The sequence below is a fragment of the Oenanthe melanoleuca genome, chromosome 4A (assembly GCF_029582105.1).
Source record: "Oenanthe melanoleuca isolate GR-GAL-2019-014 chromosome 4A, OMel1.0, whole genome shotgun sequence".
NCBI lineage: Eukaryota > Metazoa > Chordata > Aves > Passeriformes > Muscicapidae > Oenanthe > Oenanthe melanoleuca.
This window is the reverse complement of record NC_079338.1, coordinates 13402888-13427630: the sequence shown is the minus strand read 5'-3', so window position 1 is coordinate 13427630 and position 24743 is coordinate 13402888. Positions and strand designations below refer to the sequence as shown.

Below are 24743 nucleotides of genomic sequence, written 5' to 3'. Positions count from 1 at the left end.
AAAATTTTACTATTGTGGAAAAAACCCTTTCCTTAAACCAGCATTCAGGTTGCTGAAGCATGGTAGATCTGTGCATGAGCAGTGGCTGTACATATGCTCTCCAAAGGGCTTTTTCACACAGGCTGTTTCTGGCAGATGGTCCAGTGTCAGTTATATATTAAAAAAATTAATTAGTTTATGGAAATTGTTCCTTTAGTCCTCAGATATTTAAGGGTGCAATGACAGCTGACTCTTACTTTGCCAGTATCAATGTAGTAGACTTGGTCTCAGTAATTCACCCCTTAGGCACATCAATCATGTAAGAAGGCAAAATGAGAAAAAGGAAATGTCCAGACTGTAGATTCCAAGCAGGCACTAGTCTCACTTTTATTCAGTCACTAAACATACACTGACATGATAGGAGAGCTAGCCTTGTCTAAGCTATTTTTAAGGCACTTGTAAATGCATGTGCATGTTGTAGGTGAAAGATTTACTACTTGTTAAAGGATTAATAATTGTACATAGACAGCCTTGTTTAAACAATGATATAAAAAAGCTGATGAGGAAAACTTGCAGGCAAACCATGCGGAAATCAAGACTGAAACAAGTTTATGGAAACTTAACTAAGCTAAATGTCACTGCCAAAACATTGTTATCTGTAAGATGAAGCCATTCCGTACATGTGCTGCAATGTGGTGTTGTAGAGTAAGCTAAGGTATTTATTACTTATTAATGATGTGGTGTTTGTTGTGTATCTGTACTTGTAGAAGCATAACAATGGATCCCTCTGATCCCAGGTACAATCTTTGCACCTCTGTGTTGGAGTTGCATGCCTTGTCAAACCCACTTCAGTTAAGTGCCAAGCTTAATCATATACCAGATAAGTTTAAAACTAGATTTGTTTTAGTTTAAGCCACACACAGATGATGCAGTGTGTGGATCTCTAAATCTAACAGCATTTCAAGCCTTTATACTAGGAGTTACTTGGAAACAAGGTTAGATTTTTGCAAGGGTACATGCTTTTGTACTGCAGGAGCTTCAAAAGTCAAACCCAGTATATTGAGGCTAATTTAGTTCTTACACTAAAATGGAAAAAGTTAAAATTCTCAACATGCAAAAACCTGCTCTTTTACCAGGACTGTTTGGGAAAGCAGGGCTTTAAAATCCATCTTACATCTGCTCATTTACAGTCGTTTGGGACACTCAGCACAATAAATTTTTCCATTATGGCAAACAAAGCGCTTGTTGGCCAGACCACGGGCACACTTTGTGCATTTGAAACAGTAATCGTGCCAGGATTCATCCTCGTAGTTAACCACACTGGTTCCTCTTCCAAATCCTGCTAGGAGAGAACACAATTATAGGACGGCGATAGTAGCTTTGCCTTGGCTGGGTTATCCCACAACCAGCACAGGCTGCTCCTGCTGCCCCAGAGTCTCCCAGGCCTGCACCACACAGGCTGCCTGAAGCACCAAAGTGGCAGCTCAGGCCTGGTTTTGTTGCATTTTGTTTCTTGGAGAAACAAGTATCTTAGCATAAGGCTTGCATGGCTTGTCTCTGCAGTGAACTCTTTCCCTTGGCTCCTTTCTCCAGCAAACAGTCAAGGAGAGATGTGGAGCAATAAGAGGTTGGGCTAAACACTTGTGGGCTCTGAAATGCAGGAATGAAGGTGAGCCTCATGGGACTGGCAGGACAGTGCTCACATTTCAGGGCTGAGCTCTGTAATCCAGTGAGTTTTAAGTGTAAAATACATCTTTTTATTGAGGAGTACAAGGGGTACAAATGTCCCTTTGGGACAGTGAAACACCACTCGTTCTAGACTTAAGGGTTCCAAACTAAGATATGGGTGGGAGCAGTTCTGGCTGGGGGAGTTTTGAAGGAGGTAAATTTGAGACAGGCAGAGGGTGAAGGGCTCGGTTACTAGCTCAGCCTCCATCCAGCACAAGCACGTGGCTCAGAGTCAGATCACATGTAAAATGCTGGGATTGGGCTTGGGTTACCAGACCTGCCTCTGATGTTACCCATCCCTGGGCTCCCTGACTTTGGGGGATCACTGTTCTGACCTTCAGCACCCACTGCCCTCAAGCTGCAGTTAACCCAACATACCTGTAATAGGATTCTTGCATCCAGCACACTTCTTGGCAACACACTCCTTGTAGCATTCAACGCAGTAAAACTGATCCTCCACAGCTGTGAAGCGCTTCCCACCCAGTTGCTTCTTGCAGTTGGAGCAAATGAAACACTCGGAATGCCAAGGCTGTTCCTGGTAAGTGAGGCCTCCAGAAGTGATGGGCTGGGAGAGAAAGAGCAGAGGTGTGGTTTAGAATCAGCAGGGGAGAAGAGAGGTGACACAGGCACGGGGTGTAGGGTAGGAAAGCTTTGTCATGGAGACAATCTTTCCAAAGTTTGCATCAAAATTTAATTTCACAGTGTACTTGAGTCCCTCTAACCTGAAATCCCACATACCTGGCACTTTCATAATACTTTCTTTTACCTGCAGTAACTGAAATTCCACACTAATCAGTTGCAGAAGTTGTAAACCAGCTACTGTTTCACTTCTTGACTATTCATTAGCACTACAGAGCTTAACTATCCCCAAGGCTGGTATCACTTGGTTTCAGCTACCCCAACCACCCCTGCCCAGATCCTGCAGTGCACAGGAACCATCAGCTCTCCCATCATTCCACCAGCTGCTGGCACCAGTATCTCAGGAGAACATCAGCATTGCTACAGCTTCAGCATGGTCTGCCTGCAGGTTCACCCTCCCAGCTCCCAAAAGGCAAAGGAGGGCTGGTTCTGGCAGCTGCCTCTGCAGAGGGGAAGGACTTACATTCTTGCACTTAGCACAGGTCTTGGCAAACTTGTGCTCATGGCAGGAGACACAGTAGAATTCATCACCCTTGGGGAAGAAGCTCCCAGATCCAATCACTTGCTTGCACTGGCTACAGGTGAAGCAGTCCTTGTGCCAGACCATCTTCTTGTACTCAACATTTTGGTCTCCTGCAGCAGATAAAAAATCATTTGTGAGATTTGAGGCCTGTGGCAAACCCTTCCCCTTGTACAGTGTAATGTCTGTGGCAAGACCTGTTCATAGCTATGCCCAGGATTCCTCTGGAATGCAGGCAAGGGATGAGCTTGTAGTTTCTGTATCTGATTTTAGCCAGGGCCTGCTAGATTTTCTTTAAAAAGTTATCAGATCAGCTGCCTCAGCCTTTTAGGAGCTTGGTTAACAAGCAAAGCTTTTGGTAGAATTGGTTTAAGACTAACATAAGAGCAAATTATCCACATGAGGGTTAATTACAAAGCAGCCTTTCAACACCTGAATAAAGTGGACAGGTGAGAGCAACAGTCCAAATTTACTACTCTGAGGTGCCCCAGCCTCCCACTGTGATGCCCAAACCCTTAACTGCACCCTCCACACCTGATAAACCACCCTGGTTCTGGCCTAGAGCACAGCATGGCCCTCAGCCCCCTGCCACTGGCACAGTACCTGCAATAATGGGCTTGAAGCAGCCCTTACACCTGGGTGCATCCTCAGCAGCAGTGCAGTTGCTGCACCAAACCTTGTTGTTCTCCCTCAGCATGAAGGGCTCGTTGACCAGGGACGTGTAGCACTTGAAGCAGCGGAAGCAGTTGTCATGCCAGTAGCGGTTCTTGAAATGCAGCTCCTGGAATGAGCAGAAAAAAAGGGACAAAGGGATGAGAAGCTTTTCCTTCCCCCTGAGCAGCCCTAATCCACCAGCCTGGGCAGTAAAGGATGGATTTGTTGTTCCTAAGTTTGTCTGATTCAGTGGGTAGGGCTACAGCTGCTCTTCAAGCACTTAAGGGAAATGCATTTAACCAAACTGACACAACCACATTCACTTTGGACTTTCAGGGGGGCAGAAGATGCTTCAAACCAACAGCTTGGAGATTTGAAGTTCTGCAAGTGTGTGCTTCTCAGGTTCTTACATTCCCTCTAGTTCAGATGTACATTATTATTGCCATAATAGTTTATTTGGTCCTGAAGGTACATACTCATGACTTCTGTAATAGCATATTTCTACACATAAGCAACAAACCAGTTTCCAGTTTTCATGGAGATCAAAAGTTTCAACCACTAGGCTTGCAGCTATTTGCAGGTCCTGCAGTTTGTGTTTCTTCATGTGCTGCCTGCTATTAGGGTGTCTGAACATCATAGATACTATTATAAATTAACATAAGGGGAAAAAACCCACCAGAACCATCCATCTTGCCATCCAGCTGCTCTCTCTCTATATATATGTATAAAGAACTCTTGATTTCCATCATGAAGCAATAAGCATCTGACAAACTGACAAAAATCAGATGAGTTTTGCAGGCTCTATGCAGGCTGGCTCCCTGCAGTTCTCTCTCCAGGACAATTCAGCATTTGCAGCAGAATCTAGACCCTGAAACGGGCTCCTGTGCCAAAGCAGCCACCATGAGCATCCCAGCAGCGATTTTGCCCGATGGGCACACAGCTGGACTCCCAAAGAGCTGCTCTTCAGCAGCTCAGAGCAGACAGGAGGGGCTCAGCATTTCCCTCTCCTCACCCCCTGAGGTGCTCACACTGACCTTGGAGTCGGCCCCGATGGGTTTCTTGCACTCGGTGCAGGTGTTGGCGCAGAACTTCTCGAAGCACTTGACGCAGCAGTGCCTCCCCTCCTTCTGCACGTACTTCTTGCCCTGCAGCGGGTCCCGGCAGTAGTGGCAGTCGAAGCGCTCCGACATGGTGCCCACGGTGTAGCTGCCAGGACCTGCGGGAGCACAGCAGCTGAGGGGACAGCCCTGAGCCCTGAGCTGCTCCAGCTGCCTGGGGCTGTGCTCAGCACTGGGAGGAACGTGCTCAGGAATGAGCTAGAGGTGCTGGTGGTGTCACACTCCTCAAGGGCTCTTGGATAGAGCAAGCAGCTCCAGTTGAGGACAGCAGACTCAAACCAGATTTTTCCACATCCCCTTGTTAAGTGCAAGGATGCTAGACTGTTTATTTACCAAAGGTAATGGCACCTAAGCACTCCCTGGGAGCCCCTTAGTTCATTACCACAGGCCTCAGTGAGCTCCTGCTGAGGCACCACATCTCTTGTGTGCAGAAATCACCAGCAAACATGAGCAGAGTGGAATTGTTTCCATGTTTCCAGCCTGAACCCGCAGCCAGCTGCAGCCCTCCAAGGCCTTTTGTGCTGGATAGTTGTGCAGCTTCCAGCTGCCTCTTTTCACCAGGCTTTCACATATCAAATCATAAGGGAAAAAAAAAAATCTGCCTCCATGGAGAGATATTTTTCAGTTCACACCATCAAGGCTCTGCCAAGGTCTGATGTTCCACCATGGCCAGGGAGCTGTCAGCGGGTGTGGGGAATCTTTGCTGGAGGATTTTCCACTTTGGCTCACACTTTCTCCCCAGACACCCATCCCTTCCTGCACTCCCATCCTCCTGCTAATGGCTCCCTCCATTCCATCCCTTCCTCAGCAGAAGCCACCAACACTCTTGTGAGGGGCCTACAAGGGCTCAGGGAATCCTGGACTGGTTTGGGTTTGAAGGAACCTTAAAGATCATCTTGTTCCAACCCCCTGCAATGGACAGGGGTGCCAGTCACTACATCAGGTTGCTTAAAGCCCCATCCAGCCTGGCCTGGAGCACTTCCAGGGAGGGAACATATGAGTTACAGAGGCCCACAGAGGCATCTCTCCATCTCTTCCTCTGCCACTCGTGTCCCCAGCACTGCAGAGCCCATTTCCCAACACAGGGGACACAGCCTTGAGCTTTCTGCATCATCACCAGCTGTGTGGGAAATGTGGCTGTGGTCTGGCTGGGATTGCCAAGAGGAAAGGTCCTCTCTTCCTGATAGAGCAGCAGCATCAGCACAGAGCAAGGAAGGGAGAGGACAGAATTGTTGCTGCGTCCATCACCTTGGACCACCCCACCCAGCCCTGGGGGCTGCCTTGGAGCCTGTTCCTCACAGAGCTCATGGACACTTCCCCACCCCAGTAATTCCAGATGTACCATCAGCTATAGGGCCCAGCCTCACCAGACCACACCAGGAACAGCCCCACACTGCTGGGTACAAACCAGAGGACTTTGCCATCATAACAGAGCCTCTTCCTTATCTGGGCCCAGGAGGAGTGGGACTCACACTGTCACCTTGCAGGCTTTAAAATCCAGGAGTCCTCACACTGACTCCTCTCAGTAACACAGGGCCACAACAAGTTGAAGGATTTATATTTCAGAAAGTAGGACAGAGAGCCCTAAAGAAAAGCATCACATGGGGAGGCTGCAGCAGAGGTGGAGGCTCTGTTCACACCCTATTCCTTCCCCTAAAGCTGACAGAGGCAGCTGGTAGGAATTGTACTTTGTGGTGGGGACAAGGTCTGGAAATATTCCCTTGGCAAGGCCAGGGAATGCCATGTCCTGCTGACAACTACACCAAGGGCTTTGAGGTACCTGCTCAAGCAAATGAAACAGATAAACAGCTGAGAAACATGGAAACTATGTGAGCCACCACCAGCTCTGCAGGGCTCTAGCAAGCAGGTGGGTTTTATTTGGAAGAAATGCAATTGCAGAGTCCAGGGCAAATGTTACAGAAATGTCCCTGATCTCAGGTTTAGGCTTGCTTTCATCCTGAACACATAATCTTGAAAGTATGGCTCAGGGAGCAACACAAGCCTGTGTTCCCATGTAACTCACCATGTGCTAATGTGAGACACATTTATCACAGCAGCTCTGGAGCTCCACAGGCAAATTAACACTGGGGCTGGCAGCCCCCAGCCTGGGCTGTGCCACAGCTCCTGCCTGCCTCCTGCATCTCACACACCAGAAACTCCTCTCATACTCAGGCAGGAGCATGAATTTGCTCCCAGATTTCCAGAGGCTTTCTGCCCTCAGCACTGTCATTCCTGAATTCCTGATCTAGAGCCAGGAAAGGCACCTCTGCCCCCTTGCCTGCAGTGAAGATGCAGTGGTGGCACTGCCCCTGTAAATGTGCTGGCTGCTCATGGCTCTGCTCACCTGTGCCAGGTCTGGAGCTCCCATCAGCCAGACTCCCACAGCAGCAGGACCAGCCCACCCAGGGTATGGTGCACAAGAGCCCTGAAAGCCACCAGAGTGGAGCCCCAGGCCAGTAGCAGCTGTGCTGGGACCACCAGATTATTTTCTCCAAATGGAGTAAACATCTGTGGACACTTCAGAGCTCAGCTTCATTTAGTATCTCACAGCTGGTCCCCTCAGCAGTCCTGTCCCCTCTCATGGAAGGTAAACAGAGCAGATATTTCCTGTGCTCTATATAAAAATAAATGTATTTCTAAAGCCTGCCTGGCAGCAGGTCATGGATTTGGAGTTGTTTATCTCTTTAATAACCTGTTCACCCTCCAGCTGCACCAGGTCCCCACAGCATAACTTTTCAGAGTTCCAGGTATAGTAACCCTGGCCTGTCTTTACTGTCTGAGAAGTAGGCAAGCTATGAAACTAAGGGTACACTGGGTATATGGGAAAATCATTACTTCCTCAGGGTCTTTATTTAGTGCCCTCATCATCCCTTCCTGTATGAGCAGTGCAGCAGCTGCTGAGCACAGGGTAGGGATCCACACCAGGGTACAACAGTGCTACAGCAACCCAAAACCAGGGAAGACATTCACCAAACTACCACTAAAACCCAGAGCACTGAATCTCTGTGCCTCTTTTCACACTGCTGTGTTTAAAATGAGAGTGGTACACACAGATGTTTTAGCTTGGATGTCACCTGAACATGAGTTTCTGTGGCTGCATCCTCACACCAGACTATGGCCTCTCCAAGGTGATAGCCTGGTCAAGTGTCTCTTGTTTAGCCCCAGGAGAATCACATCCCCTGAGGACATGCACGGATCCAAACCCCATGTCAGCTTGACACTGAGGCCACAGAATGGGATTTAGAAACCAGGGAAGTATGGACAGGCTGGAACTATTCCCCCTGCCAGGCATGTGCAGGGATTGCTCTGCTGGAGAGAAGCAGGTGGAAACAGAGAGCAGAGGCAGCTGGGGAGAGGGGTAAATGCAGAATGTGCCATCCTAAAATAGCCTAGAGGACCCTCAATAAGAGGTGAAGTAAAACACAGCCATACTTCCAGAAACTAATCTCTCTCTAAGCAAGGGACCCCTGTCCCACCAGCCCTGGCAGGCTGTTCTCTAAATGTAGCTCCCTGATGGATTTGGCTACAGCTGGAGGGCAGAAGGCCAGGCCAGTGGCCTTCTCAGATATCAGGGTGTTTGGCACTAAGACCCACTGGAATACAACCCCAACATTTACCTGACCACAGAGGTGCCAGTTTGCCACTTGTCCCCTGAAAGCATCTTCTACTTGACAAAACCAGCCCTTGGACAGCCACACCTTCCATCCTGCAGAGATCTCAACACCCAGGCTCCAGGGGCTTCCCTGCACCTCAAGTGGTGCCAGCACCAAGCAGTGCCAGGGCTCACTGGGGGCCACATCTGCACCCTGCAGCATGGCCAGCTCTGGGATGGAAAGGGTGCACACCTAGGGGGTGCCACCCCACACAACCCCTGCCTCCCCCTGGGCTCCCATCACCCTGGCTCATCCCACTACCAAAAACCCAAAGCAGTATCACAGTGGTTTGCACAATAAATGGAACCAGAGCTTTCAGGGAAGGGAGCTGGAGCACAGCTGATAAGCAAAGCACTTAGCACAGGCTCTGTGTTAATGTCTCTGGGGAATATGTTTAAATGTGATAAACCACTAAGGAAGAACTTGAAGTGCAGTCTCTAAACACAACCAGAGAAACTGTACTTACACTTTACAGATTATTCTGCCACTTAAGAAAGAAGATGAGCTTGGAGTTGTTAACCCTCTGCCCTACACACAGTTGCACATGGAAGAAAAAGTGCTTTTTCACTCTCCATTAATTTGCTTTTTTCTCATCAGACTGAGTGCACAGCCAGACACTGCCAGGCACTGGCTGCACCTGCCTGTTCCAGATCAGTCCTGGCAGCCCTGCTGTCACCTGAGTTACTATTCTTAGCATTCCTCTATGCAATGTCTCATGGTTTGCTATAAATACCTGGGAAACCCTTAAAAGAAGGGCCCTGCTAATCCCAAATGCAAAGTGACACTCAGGACTGAATTGGCACAAACATTTGCAAAGCCCAAGGAAAGACAGAAATCTCTTGTAGTTCGTTTTTGCTGGGAGGGCTGAAAATACCAGAGCTGTGCTCTCCCATTGCCAGGCTGGGGCACGTGCGAGTCTCATACTCTATAATTCAAAAATTAATCTCTTGATAAAATGAAAGCTTCTTTTTTTAGAGCAAGAACAGCTCCAAGTTCCTCAGGCAGTTGCCAAAAACATTCCCTACAGTCCTATTGCCACCATGTCTGAGCACATCCCAGTCATTACTAAATCTTCACAGTTCCCCAGGGAAGTAGGGACATGCTGTTTACTAAAAATCACTGGCCCAGCCCCACAAACACTTCCCCAGGGATTGCTTTGGCACTCAGTGCAGAGCCCAGTGAAGGCTAACAAGGCACCACTGCCTCGAGTAAGGCTGAGCACTTTAGGCAGAGTTTAAGCAACAAAGTCCAAACCTTTCAAAACTGAACAAATCCTGTTCAGTGACTAACTGTGGCTGCATCAATTTTTTTCTTTGAGACTCCCCTATTATGTTCCCAGCCAATGCCCCATCTCAGCAGCTGGATGCCCTTCTCTCACCCAGGTGCTCCCAGATGCCAAAATGAGATTTCCTCCTGCTCTGGAGGATTCAGCCCCACCCTAGCAGGCACTGTGATACCCCCACAGCTGCCCTGGGGTTCCCAGTGGTCTGCAGGATCAGACACCATGCTGTGACTGTTTGGCAGCAGCACTCCAACCTCAGCATCTGCTCAGAACACCCTGCAGCATTTTCTATTACAGCACAGCATCAAGTCTGTGAGTTCTTGCCCCAGGGGACATCCCCTGTGGAAGATGAGAAAGAAAAAATTATATAGCAGGGAGTATAATGGAAGGATGTTACAGCACTGGTGAGTCTTCTGGGCTGAAGTTAAACTTCTTCTTACATCAAATGACACCACAGATGTCAGATTTTACTCACAGTGGTGCCCTGCATAACAAGTATGGGCATCCACACAAATCCTGAGTAGTTATGTGCTCTGCAAGCAGCCTCACCTGTGTGCCCTGTCCTGGGAAGCTGAGCAGCAAGCTGAGCAGCAAACTGCCTTTTCTCCCCAGTTTTGAGGAGGCTCCATGTCCGTGTTAATGGAAAAATTAACATTTTCTTATCACTGATAAGGGTCAGTCCAAAAGACAAACAGACAAGAGAGACTAGCCACAAATTTCCCACCAGAGCAGAGCAAACCTTCAAGGTTTACATGCTGATCTCCCCTCTGCTCTGGGTTTTTCTGCTCACTGCAATAAACTTGAAGCAAGGAAGAGCATTGTCCCCCCTTTTCACCAAGTCTTGCTCAAATAACAGCTGAGCCCAGCCTTCCCACAGCAGCAGATACAAAAACATTTACCATCCAATGCATTTTACAGAATAACCAAGGCCACCACCACCACTCCTCCAGCACCAGTCTCTCCCACTGGTTATCAGCCCATTTGCCATCAGGAGTTACAGCTGCAGGTTTCTAGGTTTAAGTTGCATTCAAAGTTATTTCTCTGACACAGGAGCCTCTTAGCAAAACCCTCCTTCCCATTTACCAGGAGTACTCCCTCAACACCTGGCAGCACATCCACTCTACCTGTGTGCCTGTGGAAAGCCATGGTCAGCAGCCCAAAGCCACCAGCAGCCCCTCAGGTAATGGAGTTCAGAGTCTCCAGGCTGATAAGGAGCTGCCCCATTTGATAACATACATTTAAAGGGAGGCTATTAATATGGACAGACTCCTACCAGATGTCCACTCCCCTCCCCAGAGATCACAACCTTAATCCCCCTTGGAAATTCTTACCATTTTAGGTGATCTGAGAGAGAAGAATAGGATCCTGAGACCTCTAGGTCTCTGCAGGCAACAGTCAAATACCTGCCCAGCTACTCAGCACCCAAATTAGTCCCAAAGGCAGAATGAACTCATGAACTTGACCCCATGCTGGTAGTATTTGGCCTTGGCTTTAGAGTGAGATTGTGTCCCCTAACAGTCCTGAGCTAAATTACAGACCCAGCATTGCTGCTGCTCTGCCATGGCTGAAGGGAAGGGGAGGATCACAGCCCTGTGGGGGCCTGCAGCCCCAGGAGCCAGCAAGGGGATGTCTTCTGGCCCAGAAAGGATGTGGCTGTACCCCAGGGGCTCAGCTGGCAGCCCACAGAAGTACCAGCACATCCACTCATGGTGGGTTGGATTTGCTCTTCAACATGGAGGCCGTGCTGAAGTTTCACTGCCATTCCTGCTCCTTCCCCAGCTTCTTCCTTAAGGAAGATCACAGCAATAACTGCTCAAAGGGAGAAAATCCCTGAAATGCAGCACTTAGGGAGATGGGTGCCATCATGTGGGGCTTCTCCAGCATCTGGCAAGGCTTTAGAGGAGCTGGCTCGTGCCTCTGTCCCCTTGGCTCAGGGAGATCCCAGCCCCACGGCTCCAGCTGAGCTGTTTCCACCCAAGCCACAGGAAGGGAGGGAGCTCTGGCTCGGGGTCCCTCCTGTGGGACCCCCAGGCTGCAGCAGCTCTGCTCTCCCTCTGGATTATGCAACTGCTGCTGGCAGTGCTCAGGGCTGGGGGCCAGGGACGCCCAGCTGCTAATCCTGCCTCCCCACTGACACGGGCTGGGAAAGTCACTGAACCTCCCTGACAGCCACTGGGAAGAGCCCATGTTTATCATTCCTTCCAGGGAGCCCATCCTGCTGCTGTCTGGCCTCTGAAGAGCAGCCCTGCTACAGCCAGGAACAGCTCTGGTCCCAGGGGCTCCTCAGCCACACACACGTGCACAGTCCCCATCCTCAGTGCTGGCCTTGCTGACCCTGAGCCTTCACACCCACCTTAGCACCCCAACTCAGCATCTCACCAGCATCCTGGTGAGAGCATCCTCCAAGTTCCCAACATGGCCTGGAAAAGGCTTCTCTTGACAGGATGCCATTCCAAAAGAGCACAGCATGGATCCACTGGTGCAGCAATCGAGGCTGGGAAGCATGCTAAAACACTAATGCACTGAAACACTATGGTGAGGAAAAACCCAATGTTATTCTGCCCTGTTATTCATCTATAAACTCCAGCAAATTGTTTGCATAATTCAGATGGCAACAGGAACCCTAACAACTGGTATTTTCCTGTTCTAATCTTGCTGTGCACAGTGCAATATTTACAGACATGAGTTCATTTTTGGCAATGCACATAGAGTTTGCACCATTAACCATCCTCATTCCTTTCTAGCTCCCTGCACAAAGCTCTGGCACCCTCCCACCCAGCTGCCATTTCCTGCTTTCCCCAGAATCCCCAGGTATTTCCATCAGAACCTCTGCTCCCATCCTGGTGATGGAGCAGGGCCAGCAGTGCCACGCCCTGACTGGAGGTGGCTGCAACCAGCAGTGGTTTGGCAGCTGCAGAGGGGTGTGGAGAGCAGGGATGGACACTTGGACATCACAACATTTCATGTGCACAAACACACGTGTGTCCACGGCACCACAATGGGATTGGGCTGGAGGAGAGAGGAGAGGGAGAAAGTTTGGCCAAGAAGCAGGAGGGAGACCCAGACCTTTGGAGCTCCCTGGCACAGCTCACTCTGCAAAGCCCCTGCTGATCCCCCAGAGCAGACCTGAATTCAAAGGCCATTTTGGTTGAATCTTTGACCTCCTGGTCCAGCAGCAGGAATGGAACAACCCTGCTGCTGCTCTTGGTTTCTTGCCTAGTTTTAAGCAGATAACTTTGGGCAATTTCCCTTTCCTTCCCAAGCCCCTCCTCACCCACACAAGCCCAGGTGATCAAACACAGAGGTGGTGCAGGTGTAGCCCAAGTGCCAAGGAGGGGCATCAATGCCCCATGAAATGTATCAAGGAGCAGACACCTCCAGGAAGGAGAGGGTGCCCCAGAATGGAGCTGTGCCAGCCCTGCCTCAGCCCTTCTCTGAGTCCCAGAGGGAAGAGTGCTACAAATACACCAGTGAGTGCACAGCAGGGCATAGCAGGCTTGGGATGTCATGTTTTTAACATTAAACCTGTCCTGTAGGTTTTCCAGGGAGCTGCCCTGGACACACTGATCCCACCCAGCTGCAGAGCAGCATGGCTGGGGCATAGTGTCATCCACTCTGATAAACAAATGATTCATGTTGTGATTTCCAGAGTATTTTCTTGCCCTAAGAATCCTGCCAGAAAAGGTCTGGGTCTCTCTCATCTTGCTCACACATCCTGCTGTCATTCAACAGGCAGAAACTCCTAAAGAGAGCTGTTCTAAGCCAGGCATTGATGAACTATTAGTCACCAATATCAAAGAAAGCAGCAGTAAATACCAGCAGCAGAGCACCTGTGCTCCTCCTAAAGTAATGCTGTGCCTCCTGCTCCCATACATGCTGCTGGCAGTGCTCAGTGCACCTGCACAGAAGAGCACACTGCCATTCACCAGGCTCCCCATAAAATGAGCCCCACACTGCTCCCTACCCTTCCTGTCCTGAGGCCAGATCAATTTTTAATTTAATATTATATGTCTCAGGTTGCATGCATGTGTCTTCCCACAACAGAGCACTCCTGCCCAACAGATCTCAGCTATAAATTTCCTTGGCTCTTCTAAGGCAGAAATAAAACCATTTTTAAAAAGCATTTCTCTGTTTGTTTTAGTATAAAGACAAAGTTTGCAGGAAAACTGCTATTTAGAGAGTTGGGTTTGAGAGGAGAGAGGACACAGATCCAGCTGTCTCCAAAGAAAAGATCTTTGCAGTTGTAGCTGATCCATCAGAGAGGCATAAGAGGCAGCAGTCCCCAGTGGCTCAGAAATGCTGGGCAGGTTTGGCACAAGGACTGACCCTGGGGGCTGGTGCAGCTCTCCCAGCACTCAGCATCCAACTTGCTCCCTGCTCCCAGTACTGGCAGTAGGCACTGCAGAGCAGTGTTTGTGGCTCAAATCCAGTGTTTGGGGCTCAAGTCCAGTGTCTGTAGTTCAAATCCAGTGTTTGTGGCTCAAATCCAGTGTTTGTGGCTCAAATCCAGTGTTTGGGGATCAAATCCAGTGTTTGTGGATCATCTGGAGAGGATTGCCAGGGATGACAGCCCTTGGTCCCCCCAGCCAGAGACCCTGATGACTCAATCACATCTGAACCATATTTTCCACCTCATCTTTTCAAAACTGGACGTTTTCTCTTTGAAATATCCCAAAAATGCTCCAGAAACCTCAAATCCAGCTCTGTGTACAAGGATGTGCCTCAGCACCCCTGAATCCTCCCTCGGGCACTCACAGGAACCCAAGGCAGAGACAGCCAGGGTGTGCCACATCCAGAGCAAAACCAGCAAGGACATCACTGCAGTGACAGGGGAGCTCCTGGTGTTCTCAGGGAACCAGCTCACAAGGATAAGCAGAGAAGGAAAGTGGCAAGATGTGGCAAAGGCAGGATTCTTCCATGCTGAGCTGAGCCTTTCAGTGCCAAGGGAAGATTTTTGGATCAGCTGTGAAGGCTGGGGTAGAGGAGCTGGGAATAGATTTATAAGGAAGTAGACACAGGGTGGGCAACACTCAGGAGCTCAGATGCAGCATGAGTAGAAACAAAAGGTGGAAAAGAAGACAGGATAAGAAGAGGGGGGGAAATGGGATAAGGGCGAAGTTATAGGAAGGAATGGTCAAGAGACAACAGAGCTGGAAATAAAGGCACCTGAAAAAAAACAAAACCAGGAAGAGATATAAACCAAATCTTTCCCATCTGCCTCCATCCACAGGCTGGACAGTTTCCAGGACTATTCCCATGGCAGCTCCAAATTTATTTCCCTGCTGCCATCTGCTCTGTGGCTCCCCTCCACACACGCTCCCGACTGGCACTTCTTCCATCACCTGTTGCTGACATGGCAGACCTCTCACTGCTGCTGGGAGCCAAGTGACACTGAGCCCTGGGGGGAGTGGCTGTGCATAAATCAGGAGCTGCTTTGTAGTCCCAAAGCTTTGTTCAGCCCCTGTTCCCATCCTGGCTGTGGCAGAGTGGTGGGATGCAGGCACCAAACAGCCCCATGGCAGCCCCAGGCTCCAGAGAAGACTGGGGAGAGGAGAGGCTGCAGCAGGGGCTGGGCAGAACTGGTTTTGAATCAACTTCAAAATAAAGGCAATTTCCTCCTACCCCTGCTCCTCTTTCTTGCATTACAGGTAAGATGCCAAGGCTGTATCTCCCAGCACCAAGGATGTTCAGTGCCTGCTGCAGTCCCAAGAGTCAGAATTAGACCTTCAGTGCAAACTCAAAAAGGAAGAGCCCCAAAAGGATGAACATTTTTTTTTAAAGACAGTCTCAGTCTTTAAATGCTCTTCTGAAAGGTGAGCTGTGTTTCTCTTCCCAGCTCTGTCTCCCATGTGCTGCTGTGGGTGTGCAGGCAGTGCTGCCCACATCACCCTCCATGGACTGCAAGATGAAGACCACAGGTGTGACCATGGCCATGAAGGTCATACAACCCTAAAAGGAGACAAAGACTTCTTCTACTCCTCTTGGAGACAGGTCTGCATGTAATGCCAAGACTGGCCTGATGATTCAGAAGCCTCATTAGAGCACCAGGCCCATAATTGGGCTAAAAATCTTCAAATACTGCATTGACCTCTTCCTCCCCAGCAGCCCTACAAGTGGGTCATGCACAGACCACCCAGCAGGGCTGTGGTGACTCTCAGTCCTTCTGCCAGGTGATGTGTCCTGGCAGGGGCCATGGGGCCAACCAGCTGCACCACAGCTCAGTTATTCCCAGTTTATTACCCCAAAGCTTCACCCTTAGGGCACTGGAGCTCCTTACAGCCATCTTGGCCATCTTTAGGTCTTTCTTTGTTCAAGTTTAGTTTAGCTCTCATGTGAGAGCCAAACATGAAGCAAATATTTGCCAGTCACAGCTTTCCCCTCATGGCTTAGCCCTGGCTTCAGAGCTGAGAAAAGTAACTCAAGTCCCTGTCAAATAAATACCACAGAGATCCAGCCAGGCAGCACAGCAGTCTTTCCCAGGACAGATGAGGTGTGAGGAGCAGGCACAGCAATATAATCCTGCCATACCCACACAATAAATGCTCATGCCAGGGCTTCACCAAGCAGTGAGTGAGCCATCACTGAAATAATATTTCACAGGGTGCATCAGGCTCTCTGCACTTGTAACAGCTCCCAGTTCCTCCTCATGGGCACAGCAGCAGGCTGGGCAATGCTCTGCCTCAGTGAGGTTAAACAGCTCACTGTGGAGCTCATGGAAGGAAGTTCAGCTACCAGTTTGTTTCACTGCTTGAAAAATGGGTCATTCCTTGGAAATCTACCCACTAGGAGTCCAAAATTAGCAGCTACCAGACATCAGCTACAACACACACACTCTCCAGCATCCCCTCCTGCTCTCATTCAACAGGACCTGGCACAAGGAAAACTCACAAGGTGGGTGCTGCAGGCTGTGCCCAAGCTCTTCCTCCAAAGCCTGGGAATGCTTTCCTTGGCATGTTTTCTAGCAAAATACCAAGTTCCCAGGAAGCTGCTGGGCAGGTTGTTCTGCAGACCTCCATCCTCTGCCCACACAGGACAGTGGCCAAGCCAAATCCCCCACCAGCAGAGCTCTGTGGCACCAAGGAGCTTGATATTTCCCCTTTGAGATCTTGATTTTCAGAGGAGGAGAAAGGCTGTTTGTGGATGGATTGTGATTCTGGCAAAACATCCTCCTGAAATTCAGCATGTGAGAGATAGAAAACTTCAGCTCAGCTGGTCAGAGAAGGGCAAAGCAAAGCTCCCAGGAAAGGTTTGCCTGGCCAAAGGTGAAGACAGGCCACCTCTTTGATGAGGACATGCCCTTCCAAGCATTGGCATGCCAGCTGGGAAGACTCCCTGGCATCCAGCACACCATCAAAGCACTGCCTGAACTTGGCACAGGCCTCAGCACTGATTTAGAGCTGGCAGAGCCAGCACTGGCACATGCTTTTAGCAGGAGAAGCAGCCCAATACCCTGGGCAGGACAGTTGCCTCGAGCAAGATTAACATTTGGCTGTGTGCACCCTCAGCTGATAGCCAGAGCTGGTGGCTGAAAGGACCAAATCACCCTTGTTATGTGGGCATTTTAAAAATAACCTTTCCCAAAGCCCCCCAGTGCATAGCCCTGTGTCTGTCTCAGCTCCAGGAGCTGAAGGGGATCAGCTTGCAGGGCTGAGGGGTATTTTTGGGCACTCTGACTAATTGTCAGGACATATGCTGAGCATTCTTTACAAGGAAAAACAAAGCTGCAAAGTCTCCTCCAGCAAGGCCTAAGGGGTTGGATTAGTCTCCAGAGTTATTTTCATAAACCTCTGCTTCAGGAAGGTTTGATTTAACCTCCAGCTTCAGATAAGTTTAAAATGGAAGAAGAGATCAACTTCCTTGCAGCCCAACATTCACCACAGAGGCTGGGCCACATTGCAGCAACAAGGGCAGGAGAAGTGGAAACTCTTCACCTTGGAGGGGCTTGAGATTCACAAATGCTTCCTTGGCAGCACACTGAGCATCCTGCCAGTTGTCCCTCTGCCTCCTGGCTCTCAGGAGGAGGGTGCCAGCTCTGCCAGCTCAGAGGCTCCAGACCTGGTGTTCTGCAGCCCAGTGTGAAGGTGATTCTCAAAGGCCACATCCCTGAGAGGAGCAGAGATCAGCCAGCTCTTGCAAGTTTTCTCACCATTAAATAACTTTTGTTCTAAAAGCAACCTGGTTTGGGTGGGTTTCTTGGTTCCTTGGTGCTTCTTTCACCAAGCTGAGCACCTCAGCAACACTTCACTTCTCTCTTCTCTTCTCTTCTCTTCTCTTCTCTTCTCTTCTCTTCTCTTCTCTTCTCTTCTCTTCTCTTCTCTTCTCTTCTCTTCTCTTCTCTTCTCTTCTCTTCTCTTCTCTTCTCTTCTCTTCTCTTCTCTTCTCTTCTCTCTTATACAGCAAATAAAGTACCTGTGTCCAGCATCTCCATAACAGCCTGGGACACAGAAGCCAGAGCAGCCCATGTTTCCCCACCACTTTGCTCTCCCTTTCTAGCCCAGAAGATCTTTGGGGTGTTTTGAGCCCCACTGCTGTCTCAGCCCATGGATTTGTGCTTTTCCCTTTCTCTGGCATACATCAAACTTGCTCTTCTCATTCAGCAGACACACTGCACCACAAGCACACACATCTCAAGATGACAAGAGCTCTCTGAAGTCTCCACCAGTGCTCTCTGTACATTTTCCCCTGAGCTGTAGAGCAATTTCCACTGAGGATAAGTGTTGTCAATTCAATTTCTAATAACTGCATTAAAATGTATGAGCCATTTCTCTGGAGTCAGGGATAATATTTTCAAAGTGCCTGTGTGATACAGGAATGTAAATCTCATTTTTCATAAAGTGATAAGGATCCTGAGTCTCTCTGGAAATATGTCAGATCAGAGCTGGGCAAGGACTGCACAGAAAAGCTTTACCTGTGGGGTCGGTTAGAAAACACAGATCCAAATGTTTAAAAAAGGAACAAATATCTTTAAATCTTTAATCAGGGTTAAGTTTCAATTTCAGCCAAAACCCCAGAGTCCCAGCCCAGAATGGTTTTCAGAGCCCTGCCCTGGTTTGTGGTGTCCAGCTGAGTGTCATTATCTGCAGGATAGAGGCTGTTTTGGAGAGGGGAACAGGGAATTCTCCTCCCCAGCATGCTCCCACTCTAGTTTTTTGGTAACCTAGCAAAATTTGAGTTCCTTTTGTGTCTTGGAAATGTTAAGATCAGTTCACTAACACTTGGTAAGAGACAGCTCAGGGCAGAGGAGGGTGGGGAGGGGAGGTCACTGAAACTGCTAAACTTAATTCCTTCATTCCCCTCCACCAGGCCAGGGCACTCAGAGCCAAGGGAAGATCTCCTCTCCTCTCCTGTGTTCCTCCAAGAAGCATTTCTACCAGTGCTTGGAGCAAAGTCTGTGTGTGGGTACACAAACACAAACTCTGGAATAAGTAAAGTGAGATACTTAGAAGAGTGTTTGATTTTAAACAGAAATAAACCAGCTGGAGTTGGTAAAAGTGCTTGTGTGTTTGATTAAGCCATCCCAACTCTGGGACTGGATTCAGGCCCAAAAAATTATTTTGTTTTCTTCTTCAAGTAGCAAGGACATAATAAATAATGAATAAATTCAGGGACAACGAGCAACACAGTCTGCAAAGAGAAACAGCTCTTCTCAATACAATCACTGCAAGCTCTGCAATTCCTGCCCACATCCAGCTATCAGAGGATGGGCTCCATGGGACAGAAAATGGGTGCTAATTGCACACAAAAGCCAGAGAAAACTGTCAAAGAGCTAAACCAGATGTGAAACAGTGGTTTGCTTTCTTTTAAAACCAGCTTGTGCAACCACATTTCATGAGATCCCACAAGCTCCACGTTCCTCTGGGAAAGCTGCAGGACAATGGAGAGAGGATGAGGTTTCCAGATCACTGGAGGGCTTTTCCTGCAAGGACTCTGCTGTCCCTTTGGTAAAGTTATTCCCCTTGAGACAGTTTCTCAGCTATGCTGGAAAAGCCTGGTAGGAAGCCTTGCCTGCTTTGTGCCAGTGCTGAGCAAGGTTAGACTTGGATCTGCAAAGAGCAGCAGTGGGTTTAGTCACCCAGAGACAACCAAAAGGCAAACACACCTTGATACCAAGAGGGTGGAACACTGGGGGAGGACACAGGTGAGAGGAATGTCACATTTGTCTTTACAAACCAGCTGTGGATCTGCTGGTAGATAAAGCTAGCACTGAGAGATAAAAGAAACAATGGGATAGATTCCACTGATTGATGAATGGGAAAAGAGATTTGCCTTTACAATGGAAATATATATTTGCCTTTACAAAAAAGCTGTAGGTTCACTGATAAATGAAATTGGATATTGGGAGATTAAAGAAGACGGGGTAAAACTATGAATTGTATAAGAATTAAAAATTAAAAGGGAGGGTTATACGTTAGAGGGGAATCTCAGGTACCAGGCATTCTGGGAACTCTGTACCTCTCAAGTACCTCAGCTAATGAGGAAAGAGAGAGGGAAAAGCAGCTGGGAAATTGGGATAAAAGGAGGCTGCATCCTCCAAAAATTTGAGAGATCCCAGGGGAATGCCCCATGGCCTCTCCCTTTATTCGAATAAAGCAAAAAGGACTCTTCTGTCTCCTTTTTGGACACAAACCTCGGGTGTTTGTGGATTAATTTTCCTGGCACAGGGAAGACCTGCAGAGATGCCTGTCCTGCTCCCAGATGTGCTGCACCCCACAGAAGAGAGGTGGCACAAAGGAATGTCCCTCACTGCATGCAAACAATTCACACCAGACAAGCAGTGCCTCATCTCCACAGAGATGCTGAAAGCAGAAGATAAAATGCTCCACGTGGCATTTTTTTTTAAAAGTATTTCAGCACCCTGCCCAGCTCAGTTATGGCAGTTTGGTGTCCCAGTGGCTGGGGCAGGGCTGTGCTGTGCTGCAGGCTCACACAGACTCAGCCCAGGCACACCAGAGCTCTGCCACCTTGCAGCTATAAAAGGTGAATTCATATCTGTCTCACCCACATCTCACTCAGCTGTAAGCCTTCCAAATGCCAGGCTGCTCCAAGAACCAGGCTTTCCTGAAGCCTGTCCCAGAAGCTGATGGCTGAATGCACTGGTGGCACTGAGAGCTGCCTGTGATGCTGAGGGGCTTGGTCATGTCACCAAAGCATCTCCCACATGGCTGCAGAAAGGAGCTGGAAAAAATCCACCCACAGCCCTGGAAGGGACTTGTAAGAATACATAATTTACAGATCTCTCATGATTGCAAAATTGTAATAAAAGACTTCCAAAATACAAAATACCCCTGCTGAAACCAATCTCTTTTTATAGATGCAACCTCCATTCCTTGTTTCAGAAAGCTGTGAAGTTAATCCAAAGAAAGGATCACGTTTTTTCATCATGTGAGTGGGTTCACAAATCACTTTTCAGGGCTCAGCTTTCATTTGCTTTTGTGCTGTTGATAATTGTTCCCTGTTTTCATTCATTAGTAATTATGTCTTAAAAGATTTGCTGAAATCCATCAGTGGTAAGGGGCTCATGCATTGTTTCATCAAGACAGCTTCCAGGTGATGTTCTCAAGTATTTCTACACAACTTCATGTCTTTGATAATTCAGCAAAGGGGACCAAAACCCAAGCAGAGACCACTGCCACAGCTTTGTCAGCCTCCCCCTGCAGCAGTACTCCCTGCTACAGACAGAGCTTTAGAGTTAAAAATTGTACTTCTTCAGAAGATGCAGCTCCATTGAATGAAGTGCATGTGGAAACATCTCTGTCCCAGCAGAGAAAGGTGCAGGAGGATACAAAGCCCTTCCTGGGCTGCCAGGAGACTGAGTGCAGCACAGCCTCCTTATCCTGCCTCTCTCAGGCACAGCTGGCACTCCACGAGAGCCCCAGCCTCCATCACCTCAGAAATGGCACCTCTGCTCCACAGTGCCCTGGCAGGAGGTGCCTCCAAAACTCCAGCCCTGACCTGCTTAAACTGGGGTCACTTCAGGGCAAAATAATGCTAGAGTCCAAATTTTCAACCTCCTGCCCCAGGTACATTTCAGAAGAGGGTGAGGTTTTTCCAAGCCCTTGCTCCAGCCCCTGGAGCAGCAGCAGGGAGAGGCTTGGCCTGTCAGTTGTCCTGCTCCACCAGCTGCTCAGAACCCACCCTTACCTACAAGTCAAGCATCTCAGTTTCCCCACAATCCTGTCACAGGGATAAGTTTCCAGGATGGGGGGATGGCAGAGAAGGCCACCCTTGCAGCATCTGAACCCACCCCAAGGCTCTCCAGCCCACAGTCCCACGAGGAATATCACTGCCTTACTTCCAGGAACTGTAAATCCCTGTCTCAGCAGGCAGCCTCACACACCATCCCCTGCAGGATCTCGTTTACAAGGCAAAGGCTGTTTGGCAGAACAGCTCCCAGAGCATCCAGTGTTGGTGGGGCAGACAGCATTCCTGCCCCTGGCTCCCTTTCCACCCATTCCACCAGCATTCCTGCCCCTGGCTCCCTTTCCACCCATTTCACCCATATTTCTGCCCCTGGCTCCCTTTCCACCAGCATTCCTGCCCCTGGCTCTCTTTCCATCAGCATTCCTGCCCCTGGCTCTCTTTCCATCAGCATTCCTGCCCCTGGCTCCCTTTCCACCAGTATTCCTGCCCCTGGCTCTCTTTCCATCAGCATTCCTGCCCCTGGCTCCCTTTCCATCAGCATTCCTGCCCCTGGCTCTCTTTCCATCAGCATTCCTGCCCCTGGCTCCCTTTCCATCAGCATTCCTGCCCCTGGCTCTCTTTCCATCAGCATTCCTGCCCCTGGCTCCCTTTCCACCAGCATTCCTGCCCCTGGCTCTCTTTCCACCAGCATTTCTGCCCCTGGCTCCCTTTCCATCAGCATTCCTGCCCCTGGCTCCCTTTCCATCAGCATTCCTGCCCCTGGCTCTCTTTCCATCAGCATTCCTGCCCCTGGCTCCCTTTCCGTGCGGCTGCTCCGGCTCAGGCACCGCCCCTGCTCCAGGGATGAGCTCATCCCTATTTCAGGTTGGATTTGCACTTGGCAACCTCCCTGGTAACCAAAACAAGTTACTCCTCGGTTTATAAGAGATGTATTGGTTGTTTGGTTCAGTGTCTGGTGGAGCACACAGAACTTCCCTGCACCAGAGCAGTGGGACAGGCTGGGAGGGCAGGACGTGCTCACAGCAGAGCTCTGGAGATGGCAGAGGGAAAGGGGAGAGCTGCTTCGACATGGAACTGAGCAGAGGAGGTGTGAGGCACTGCTTTCACTCACACACACCACAGGTGAGCCTTTATGGCAGCCCCCTGCCCCCCCAAACAAGTGTTACAGCCTCCCCAGCACAGGGATGCTGTTTGCAATCCTCTCCAGCCAAAAATCAGCATATCTTTCCCCAAACAGGAATGGTGTGTCCCTCACCCACTGCAAGAAACCCACTCTAGTCCAGGGACAGATCCAGTGTTGAAGTTTCCACCTTTGGCTATAAATCATTAAGGTGATAATGGCTAAGAGAGAAGGGAATATTGTGACAAGGCGTGGATGACATGTTTTAGCATCCACCAAAGAAAATCCAGACAGAATTTGACAGATTTGCATTCCCACTGGGTGTCCTTGTGCTGCTGTGAGGTGAACATGGGCTGCTCTCCAATCCTGATCCCACTCTGGAACCCTGGCCATTTCCAGAGGCAGCACTGAAATAAATTAGACATCAAGTGGCATTCACCTGGCAGGCTGTTTCCTGGGGAAGCATGACTGGCTTTCAGTGGGCAGAGCAAGAGTAGACAGGAAAGTGTATTTGCTTCTGTGGAGTGAAATATCTAGCTGTGTGTATTTTTAAAATTAGATGAGACCAGACAGAGAGAGGGAAATCCTTGCACGCTGGGAGGTTCATTAGTGCCTCTCCAGTACTGTCAGAAGCAAGATCACATAAGGACAATGTTTAGAGATCTCCAGGGAATTTCTAAATGGAAGCAAAGCCACTCAATCTCAAATTACTCAATCAGGACCACACACCTGTGTTCTGGAGGTCTGTGTTTGCATTCCCTCAGACCACTGACTGCCCTGTGGTTAATGCTGTACCAAAGAGCAGGACATGGAGCCAGGCCCCTGGAATGCTCTCAGGATCCTGACACTGCATCTGTGGGATCTTCAACTGAACAGGCATCAGTCAGAAACTCATCAAACTCATCCACTGGGTGAGGTGAGTCAAGCTGGAAAAATCTCTGTAGCACACAGCAAGAGCATTGTGAGTGCACACAGCTGTCCCAAGGCAGCAGTTTCCTGGGATGTGCAGCCCTGGGATGACACACCTACCAGGAATTTTAAAGAGCTCTTTGCTATCTCAGTGCAAGGAGAAAAGGGGAAAACCAAGAGGCACAGAATGAAATGGAAAAGGCTCAAGAGTCCAAAAATGAGACTCTAAGACAGAAGCTGGGAAGGGAGGCAGGCAGTGCCTCAGAAGTGACTAATTCCAAACCTTTGCTCCAGTGTTTATTATAGAAAAGAACAGATAAGAAAGGCTGATGGTAACAACTGCCAGGGGCAGCCAGTCCCAAGGTAAACAAACAGCAAATGCTTTGGGAGCAGCCTGCCAAGTCCAGATGGTTCCCACATCTTGGGGCATTTCTTTAAAAGAAAGGACATTATTTTCTCCCACCCCAGCATCCTCCAGCAGTGTGGGGGCTGTATTTAGGATAGTGGCATGGTTAAGGGGATCTTTGGTCAGAGACCACTGGAAGCAGATGAAAACTGAATATTCCCATATGAAGGCTTTGAGGGAGAGCTGGGAGCCAACTCCCTGCAGGAAAGTCAACTAACAACCACTGTGGGCTGGACCAGCCATGGCTTTAGTGTGATGAACCATTTCTGTTTTTCTTAGCACAAGAAGAAAGGCATGTCCAGCACTCTGGTTCATATGAGAGAGCTTTGGAGGGTTGAGTGGATTTTTTGCTCAGTCCAAGCAAAACAGCAAGAGCAATTCTTGCTCTGCCAGAAGCTCTGAACTCCTCTGCAGCTGAGAGCTGGTGTAACACAAGAACCCTCACACTCTGGGACAGCTGCTGCAGTGCTCAAGGGACCCTGAAGCAAAATAGGTGGATTATAAACCCCTGTACCAACTGTGCCTCCCTGCAGGAGTCCCTTGTAATATGAAGCACACACAATTTCTTGTGAACAGGGGTCTTTTTAAACCCAT

The 24743-nt window shown here is 49.2% G+C and overlaps 1 protein-coding gene across 4 annotated transcripts in view; it reads right to left on the bottom strand.

Moving 5' to 3' along the window:
* Nucleotides 1-341: 341 nt before the first annotated feature.
* The window catches only part of FHL1 (four and a half LIM domains 1), a 29836-nt gene continuing 5434 nt past the window's right edge, over nt 342-24743 (bottom strand). The window contains exons 1-6 of one of the 4 annotated variants that reach the window (XM_056491756.1): nt 10698-10851; nt 4555-4736; nt 3470-3647; nt 2810-2979; nt 2086-2272; nt 342-1321 (exon numbers count right to left, since the gene is read on the bottom strand). In XM_056491756.1, the coding sequence (XP_056347731.1) occupies nt 1164-1321; nt 2086-2272; nt 2810-2979; nt 3470-3647; nt 4555-4736; nt 10698-10719 (897 nt within the window). In that variant the 5' untranslated portion in view covers nt 10720-10851 and the 3' untranslated portion in view covers nt 342-1163. Of the gene's footprint in view, nt 1322-2085; nt 2273-2809; nt 2980-3469; nt 3648-4554; nt 4737-10697; nt 10852-24743 lie in introns of those variants that run through there. The other 3 variants (XM_056491757.1, XM_056491758.1, XM_056491759.1) reach the window with 3 other exon arrangements.